Source organism: Aquarana catesbeiana, linkage group LG01 (assembly GCF_042186555.1).
Source record: "Aquarana catesbeiana isolate 2022-GZ linkage group LG01, ASM4218655v1, whole genome shotgun sequence".
Classification (NCBI taxonomy): domain Eukaryota; kingdom Metazoa; phylum Chordata; class Amphibia; order Anura; family Ranidae; genus Aquarana; species Aquarana catesbeiana.
In genome coordinates this window covers 474266782-474276123 of record NC_133324.1, presented here as the reverse complement: position 1 = coordinate 474276123, position 9342 = coordinate 474266782, and the positions used below count along the sequence as shown (strand labels likewise).

At 44.9% G+C, this 9342-nt stretch overlaps 1 protein-coding gene across 2 annotated transcripts in view; it reads left to right on the top strand.

The window, feature by feature from the left end:
• Positions 1-2930: 2930 nt before the first annotated feature.
• The window catches only part of LOC141102331 (uncharacterized), a 29253-nt gene continuing 22841 nt past the window's right edge, over positions 2931-9342 (top strand). The window contains exons 1-2 of one of the 2 annotated variants that reach the window (XM_073591298.1): positions 2994-3087; positions 5830-5945. In XM_073591298.1, the coding sequence (XP_073447399.1) occupies positions 5916-5945 (30 nt within the window). In that variant the 5' untranslated portion in view covers positions 2994-3087; positions 5830-5915. Of the gene's footprint in view, positions 3088-5829; positions 5946-9342 lie in introns of both variants that reach the window. The other variant, XM_073591291.1, reaches the window with a different exon arrangement.

Sequence of the window (9342 nt, the reverse complement as noted above, 5' to 3'; positions counted from 1 at the left end):
AGCAGGGGTCACTATAGCCTCTATGTGCAATTGGGTCTGTAGGGGTGGACAGAAAAATTGGTGTTAGTTCACCTTTTTCATTTGAAAAGGTGAACTTACCCTGTAAAGTGGGAGTAAACTCCCATGCAGTAGTGTATTGAGGTTTTGTGCTGCCCTAGGCCTGACTAAACTCATGCACCCCCTAATTTAAATACGACCCATCCCTTCCTGTCAAGGCCACACCCCTTGCTGTTTAAGACCTGCCCTGACATTTTCGAGTGGGGACACTAGTTCTGAGGGCCTGGGGGGGGGAGGCAATGCATTCCCTTAATTGGCATAGATTTCCTCTCACTTCCTATTTGGCTATGGAGCAGGAAGTGAAGGGAAATCTCTGCAATGGGACAGGGATGGTAAAAAATAAACTGAGAGGGGCTATCACCCTCCCTTATTCTATCCGAAATGAAAAAAAAAAAAGTGTTGCCTATAGTTCTACTTTAAGCACAAATTTCTGATAATTTCATGGAGAGGACTAAGAAGATATAACCATGCCAATGGTGCAGCAGAAAACATAGCACAGTGAGGAAGGTTTGTGGTCCAGGATGATAGGACAGTCAAAATTAGAAGCGGCAACCCCTCCCCCCCCCACAGTTGCGGAATGCCGGCCGCCCGCATACCGGAAGCAGTGAGGCCGCTTTATGGGGGAGCTAGACTAATTTGCCTTTCAGCCCAGTTCGCCCCATAAGACTGGTGCTACACTAACAGTGCAAGCCGGTGGGGACTCTTTCTGTGCTGCCCCCCTGCAAAGTGCTGCCCTAGGCCTGGGCCTTGTCGGCCTAGGCCAGGATACAGCGTTGCTCCCATGTATGATTTTTACCTATAGTTAAGCCTATAATAAGGCTTACCTATAGGTATGGTAAATATCTCCTAAACGTGCACCGTACGGTAAAAATCTCCTAAAGGTAAGGCATACCCGTGCTGTTCCTTCAGAGCTGTGCCGTAAACAGCGTCGCCGGCTCGCCCATTCATATCGCCGAAGCCCACAAACCCGGAAAGTACACCAGGTGAAGATGGAAGCACCTTCAGCAGTGACAGGGCTTCATTTTCAGGTAAGTCTGTCATATTGTGCTAGTATGCAATGCATACTAACACCGTGGGGGTAATTAACCACTTCCCGACCGCCGCACGACGATGTACGTCCTAAGTTTGAAGGGGTATATCGTTGTTATGGCAGCAGCTAGCTGCCATAACCCCGGTATCCCCGTTTTCGTGTGGCGGCCGGCTTTCAGATAAAAGTGGTCCCTGCGGCGGATTCGCCGCGAGATCACTTTTATCGGTGGCGGGAGAGGGGCCCCCCCCTCCCGCCGCAATCCGGTGCCCTCCGCCGCTTACCAGAGCCGTCGGTAGCGGCGGAGGCGATCGCGTCCTGTGCCGTTGTGTGTCTGGAGACGAGTGAGGCCAAGATGGCGCTCACTCGTCTCCATGACACTGCTGGGCGGAAGCGACGTCAAAACGTCACTTTCGTCCACGCCTCTTAAAGGCATATTTTTTCAAATGTCATTTTTCTAAATGACTTTTTTTTTTTTTTTTTTTTTTTTATTGCATTTTAGTGTAAATATGAGATCTGAGGTCTTTTTGACCCCAGATCTCATATTTAAGAGGTCCTGCCATGCTTTTTTCTATTACAAGGGATGTTTACATTCCTTGTAATAGAAATAAAAGTGACACAATTTTTTTTTTTTTTTTAAACAGTGCAAAAATAAATAAAATATTGTAAAATAAATAATAAAAATAAAAAAAAAAATTTTTAAAACCCCCCTGTCCCGACGAGCTCGCGCGCAGAAGCGAACGCATACGCGAGTAGCGCCCGCATATGAAAACGGTGGTCAAACCACACATGTGAGGTATTGCCGCGACCGGTAGAGTGAGAGCAATACTTCTAGCCCTAGACCTCCTCTGTAGCGCAAAATATGCCACCTGTAGAATTTTTTAAACGTCGCCTATGGAGATTTTTGAGGGTAAACGTTTGACGCTATTCCACGAGCGGGCGCAATTTTCAAGCATGACATGTTGGGTATCAATTTACTTGGCGTAACATTATATTTCACAATATAAAAAAAAATTGGGATAACTTTACTGTTGTTTTATTTTTTTATTCAAAAAAGTGAATTTTTTCCAAAAAAAGTGCGCTTATAAGACCGCTGCGCAAATACAGTGCAAAAAAAAGTATTGCAATGACCGCCATTGTATTCTCTAGGGTGTTAGAAGAAAAACCATATATAATGTTTGGGGGTTCTAAGTAATTTTCTAGCAGAAAAACCTGTTTTAAACATGTAAACACCTAAAATCCAAAACGAGGCTGGTCTTAAAGTGGTTAACAAAGGCAAATCCACTTTGCACTACAAGTGCACTGAAAGTGCACTTGGACGTGCAGTCGCTGTAGATCTGAGGGGAAGATCTGAAACGAGGGGAAGCTCTGCTCATTTTATCATCCAATCATATGCAAGCTAAAATGCTGTTTTTTATTTTCCTTGCATGTCCCCCTCAGATCTACAGCGACTACACTTGAAAGTGCACTTGTAGTGCAAAGTGGATTTGCCTTTCGTAGATAACCCCCAGTATGACTTAAACTGCCCGGGCCACGATTTATTTATTTTTTTTGGATGCGGTTAACTACCGCTTTAAGAAAATTAGTTCAAATAAAATTTCTTTCACTGATATGTAAAAAAACAAAAAAACAAACAAAAAACTGAATAGTCAAAAAGTATATACGCTTTACAGTGCTAAAATGTGGCAGTTTGAGAAAACAGTAGAAAAAGGAAATGATTTGTTACTCCCCAGATCAAAGTAATATGGAAATAAGGTACAGAAAAATGGACGTGTTTGCTGTTGCAAAGGGAATTGTAAGGCAGAACCAGTGAGAGAGCAGTTTGTGTGGGTGTGCGCAGCAGAGGGGAGGATATAGTGCATGCAATGGAGGAGGGATTCAGCTGCGTGACCCTGAACTAGGAAACACTATCTGACCAGGCAGGCTGGGAGAGGGGACTGGATCATATCACCATGAGAGTAACCACCAGTCTAATGAAGCTTGGCAGGCTCAGCCTCTCTGCTGTGAGTACACAGAACACCTAACATTTACTGCCTGCGATTAGCTGTGGCTGCAGTACACTATTTTAGCATTATAGTTCTGTCCTATTACTTTGTAAGATTTGTAGCACCCAGAAACGTCTGTCTTTAACAGTTATACTTCTCAGAAATGTGTATGTAAAAGTTCTTGTATCTGTACAAAACCAGCAGTATTTTTCACTGTGAATGTAAAGGTACACATGTAACCTGCTGATGAATCGCATATTTAAAAAAAAAAAAAATGCATCTGTATATGAGACACTATGGGGGTTATTTACAAAAGGCAAATCCACTTTGCACTACAAGTGCCGTCGCTGTAGATCTGAAATGAGGGGAAGCTCTGCTGATTTTATCATCCAATCATATGCAAGCTAAAATGCTGTTTTTTGTTTTCCTTGCATGTCCCCCTCAGATCTACAGTGACTGCACTTGTAGTGCAAAGTGGATTTGCCTTTCGTTAATAACCCCCTATGACCCCTGGCAAGAACCGTTCTTAATGATGGGTTACAGTATCGGTTGAGCTGCACCAATCTGCATAGATTAAAGCAAAAGTGCAAAGAATACCATTGTTTTCTAGATATCCTGTCCACACCATAATGCTGTGTTGAAGTGTGTCGCATAAAAATGCAGTAGGTCTGCACTTGTAGACAGTGCAACACACCTTACCGCATGTCATCACATCGTGGTACAGAGAGTTGAATGTATTATCATTTTGTAGCATTTCAATATAGTTTAAATGGAGGAAAAATCGCATCGCACCCCCTCTACAAATCACACACCAGCACATAGTTGCTTAACATGTATAACAAAAATGGACCTTTGCACTGCTATGACGTGAACAAAAGCTATCTAAAAAACAATAGTAGTTGCCCACACCATCACCCTTGTGTGAACGTAAAAGAAATGAAAAAACATAAATAGTGAAGCACTACTTAATATGCCTATAAAATCCACTTGTGTGGTGACTTTTTACTTATATACACAGACCAAAACTATGTATCACAATTTTAATACATTTTGTGAAATGTGCATTAAGAAACCATCCCACATGCAAAAAAATGGCAGGTATGTGGGTCATAAATAAAAGATGGAGGAAGATGGAAGTGTACACCGTTTATGATGGTAGGTGCAGAATTTGAGGAAGTTAAGAAGCTCGCAGAGAGACGTTCTTGCATATTACTTAATTGTGACACAGGGTTTTGGTCTGTGTGTAGAAGTAAAAAGTTACAACATAAGTGGATTTTATAGGTATGTGAAGTAACACTACACTATTTTTTTTTTTTTTTTTTTAAAGTGGAAGTAAAGGTAAAACCCTAGTGGAAGTAAAGGCGAAAACCCTAAACCTATTCCCACCCACATTCTAAAGCCTCGTACACACGGTACGATTGTTGGCAGGGGATTTGTTGACAGACTGTTGTCCTAAAATCTTACCGTTAGTACGCTCCTTTTGACAATTGTTGTCCAATTTTACGCCAACAAATGTTGGATGACAGGCTAGTAAATTTTCGGCGGACAACGGTTTGACATCAGATTTTTGGTATGGTCAGTACACAAATCCGTCACACAAAAGTCGAAAGTAAAAACACGCATGCTCGAAATCAATGCTCACCAAACACAAAATTGGCAGAAGGGGTCCAAAGGGTGGCGCTCAAGAGCTAAAATTCCTCGTAGAACATCACTACGTTTGTGTTTGTGGCACGACAATTGTGTACCGTTAGTATGCAAGCAAGACAAGATCCTGCCCTTTTGACAAAAATCCGATGCTCGGTTGGCCAACAATCGTACCGTGTGTACGAGGCTTAAGCCTAATCTATCTAACCCTTTAAAGAAATGATTGCTGTACTTACCTATTCTGAAGCCGGTCTTTTCCCCAGTGGTGCCCTCTGTGTGTAGGAGAAAGCCAATAACGGCTGGGAAGTGACAACACCCACAGACTTACTATGGGGCTTCCATTCTGGGCTGCTTCTCCTACACACTGAAGCAGCTGCTGACCGTTCAGCCTGGGACTGGACCAGAGTGACTGCAGAATAGGCAAGTATAGCAATCTTTTTTTCTTTACAGGGTTAAAGTGGCATTAAACCTTTATTTGTTTTGTGGTGTGTTTTTTCTTTTTAACTAAAATAACAAACATCTGGTTTTGCACAGAGCAGCCCTGATCCTCCTTTTCTGGGGTACCCCGCCGGCGCTCCATGCCCCCCCCTTTCTGGCAATGGATGCACCCATGCGTGCTCATTACAGGGCTGCCCAGTCTGCGAATATTGACACAGACTGAGTGACTCGGACTTGGCTCTGTCCCCTAGTCACAGCATTTGATTGACAGCGGCAGGAGCCAATTGCTGATGCTGTTAGTCTGCGCAATGAGGAGGGAGACAGCGGTGAGAGCCACTGCTCTTGTGAACATTGCTGGATCGGCTCAGGTAAGATTGAGGGGGGCTGGGGGGGCTCCTGCAGCACAGAAGGTTTTTCACCCTAATGCATAGCATGCATTAAAGTGGTTGTAAACTAGTTACACCACTTTTACCTACAGGCAGAGCTTTTTTTTTTCTGCCGGTACGCGGCGGAACAGCGTTCTGTCACCTCTGGCAGCCCTGTCCTCTCCATCCAGTAACTGAACACAGAAGGCGGTAGAGGAGGTTTTTGCACTACTCGCTTCTGTGTCCTATTGTCAGGACAGCGACCGCTGCATTTTGTTTTACTTTTCCTGAGCTTCGGGAGTTGTTGTTCCAGGCCCGCCCAGCGGCTCCCGTCCTGGCCAGCCCTACCTCCCTGTCAGACTTGTGCAGCTCATAGCCGAGTGAAGTGTTCGGCCGGAAATGCAGTGTGGGAAAAAACCTGGAGAGGAGGTGAGTGCACTGGAAACTATGGAGGGGAGGGAGGGGGGCGAGTGGCACCTGCAAGGTGAGGCGACAGCTGTGGACCGCAGTGGGGGTGAAGTTGTTAGAGCTGGAAAGAGGGAGAGTTTGTGCTGAGTAGTGGGGAGGGGGGGGGTGATACAGTGGCAAGAGATGGTAAAGGGGGGTTGGCAGGTTTTTTTGAAGGTGACAGTGGGTGAAGAGGTGAAAGTTGGAGAGCTGAAGAGATGAAAGCTGTGGATTGGGGTAATCTGTAGATTGGGTGCAGTAGTGAAATGTGGAAGGGGGGGGGTAGAGGCAAGCTGTAGTTGTGGGCTGGGAGTGTAAGCTGTAGATGTGGGGGCTGCAGAGGTCCGTTGTTGACAGGGGTACAAAGGTGAGTTGTGGGGCGTTCTAAGATGACATGTGGACAGGGGTGCATAATTGAGGAGGGACAGGGGAAAGAAGCGGCATGTTGCGGACGGAGGGAAGAAGTGGTGAGTAGCGAATGGGGGAAAGAAGTGGTGACCTGTGGACTGAGGGAAGAAGAGGTGAGCTACAAGGGGAAGAAGAGGTGAGCCGTGGACAGGAGGCAAAGAAGAGGTGAGCCGTGGACAGGAGGCAAAGAAGAGGTGAGCCGTGGACAGGAGGCAAAGAAGAGGTGAGCCGTGGACAAGAGGCAAAGAAGAGGTGAGCCGTGGACAGGAGGCAAAGAAGAGGTGAGCCGTGGACAGGAGGCAAAGAAGAGGTGAGCCGTGGACAGGAGGCAAAGAAGAGGTGAGCCGTGGACAGGAGGCAAAGAAGAGGTGAGCCGTGGACAGGAGGCAAAGAAGAGGTGAGCCGTGGACAGGAGGCAAAGAAGAGGTGAGCCGTGGACAGGAGGCAAAGAAGAGGTGAGCCGTGGACAGGAGGCAAAGAAGAGGTGAGCCGTGGACAGGAGGCAAAGAAGAGGTGAGCCGTGGACGGGGGGGAAGAAGAAGTTAGCTGCAGACAGGGGGAAGAAGAGGTGAGCTGTGGAAGGGGGCATAGGTCAGCTGTGGACAAGGTGAGGTTTGAATGGGGGGCACAGAGGTGAGCAATAGATGGTTACATTGGGGGAGATATGTAAGTGCTGTCCGCCGATTTTATTTATTTTTTATTTTTTTTCCCTCTCTGTGCCTTGTGTGAAACACACACCTCATCACTGCAGAGTACACTTTCCTGAGCCCTGTGTGTTATGCGCTCCTAAATGCCGTACGCTGTGCCTTTTGGGCCTACGCGGATTTGGCGCCACTTTACTTCTCTCCCTGTGGAACGTCAGAATTAGGGATGGAGAGTTGGCTGGGGAGGGTGAGTTCCTGCATCTATTTTCTGAGAAAAAAAGCCCTGCCTACAGGTAAGCCTATGATAAGGCTTGCCTGTAGTTACTGGAAATATCTCCTAAACCTGCACGGTTTAGGAGATATTTACCATATACGCTTGTGCCGACGTTGACGCATGCGCACTGAAGAAAGGGCACAATCGTGCCATTTCTAAAGGGCCTGTGCCTTGACCAGCGGCTCCCGCGCGCATTTGCGGGAGTGATGTCACACAACTACAGCCCGTCACAGAGCCAGAGTCCACAGCCCCAAAAAGAAGAGGGGTGAAGATGGATCGGCCACCAGCGGGGACATCGCGGGCTTCGTTTGCAGGTAAGTGCAACATAATGGGCTAGTATGCGATGTATACTAGCCCATTTATGCTTTTACTTTGCAGGGGAAAAAATAAGTAAAACCCATCAGGGTTCACCCTAACACTAAAATCTGTAAATCCACAGGTATCCACGATCTAAGACTAACCTATGTAGCCCTATAAAGAAAAAATTGCTATACATACCGTTCCTGGAGCCGCTCTGGTCCAGTCCCACGCTGAGCTGTCAGCGGCGACCTCTCTGTGGAGGCAGTGTGACATAAATAACAAAATATACCGCGCTGTCTACACAATAGCAGCCAGCACAAAAGTGTAAAATAAACAGAAATATATATGGAAAATGTGCAGCGCTAAGCAAATAATGATCAATATCAAAAATAAAATTGACATACGTGAGAATGAATGTCCAAGGTGTAAACAGAAAAAAAAAGGGGGGGGGGGACACAGACAAGTCTCAAATGTATTCCAAAAGGGTGAAGTTCAAAACATAAATGGGTGATAGTCACAGAACTCCTGAGTGAACATCCAAAATGTGACAGAGGTAACATAGATGATCCGCCACCAAAAGCACCAGTCACTTACCAGAAAGGATAGACTCATACAGGCGTACAAATGATGGGTCAAACAAGCTTTACAGGATGACCAGGGAATTCAGGCTCACTAAGTGGATACGGTCTTCAGGCAAACACTCCAAAACGATGGATAAAGCAGGTAAACCGAATGGGCAAATAAGCCCAACCATAAAGAGGAGAAGGACAGGGCACATAGCGTAATTCCGTAAGGAATATTTATTGTTGTAAACATAAGCGTTGCACTTACATTTTCCAGAGTAAAAACAAGTGCTTCAAAATAGACAGTAATCAGGGGATCAGTGTAACATTCCGACGCATTTTGCCTAAATAGGCATCATCTGGGGTGCTGTTCCATGGTAGTTAATAAATATATATTATATACACATACACATCCCCATAATGAACAGCAGCACTGACATTAATTGCTGACACTTCTCAGAGCTGTTGTGCAGAATGGTGGCCCATATTAATTTATAAACAGTACAGTCATATTTATTATGTCGTATAAAAATACTGTAAATATGAGCAAAACCTTAAAAATTGTTAATTATTTTACAAATACGTAATAAAAATAGGGGTAATAAAATCAACTGAATAAAACATGAGAAAAATAAAAAATAGGAAAATAAAGAAATGGAAAAATATCAACTGCACCTAGGTGTGCCAACCCAACAAAACGTGTGTTAGCCTTGATTAATAAAAGCATTAATATTCCACTCTATATTTAAACCAAGAAGGGAATGAGTCTGTAGCTGGTATATCCAGTAAGTTTCTAGACACGTGACACCCCTGGTCATAGCACCCTCTCTCCATGGGGGGATATATTTGTCAATAATGACAAATTGGGAACCACTGGGGTCTCGGTTGTGATGTTTTCGATAGTGCTTAGGCAAATTGTGTTTAATATCACCAGAATTAATCCTGGCAATATGTTCACCTACCCTTACGGAAAAGGAACGAATAGTACGTCCCACAATATGTTCACTAATTAAGATTGTTTTTTATTTTTGCTGTCACTCCACCTGGCTGCTTATGCGGTTATGTGTTAGTGTCAGCGCTTATATTTTCGTCTATGTGGTATATTCAGATCGGTTTTCTTTGTGATATTGGGCCACTTTCTGTTTCATCATTTCAGAATGAGGCTTGAAACACGCGGCGGCGCCATCTTG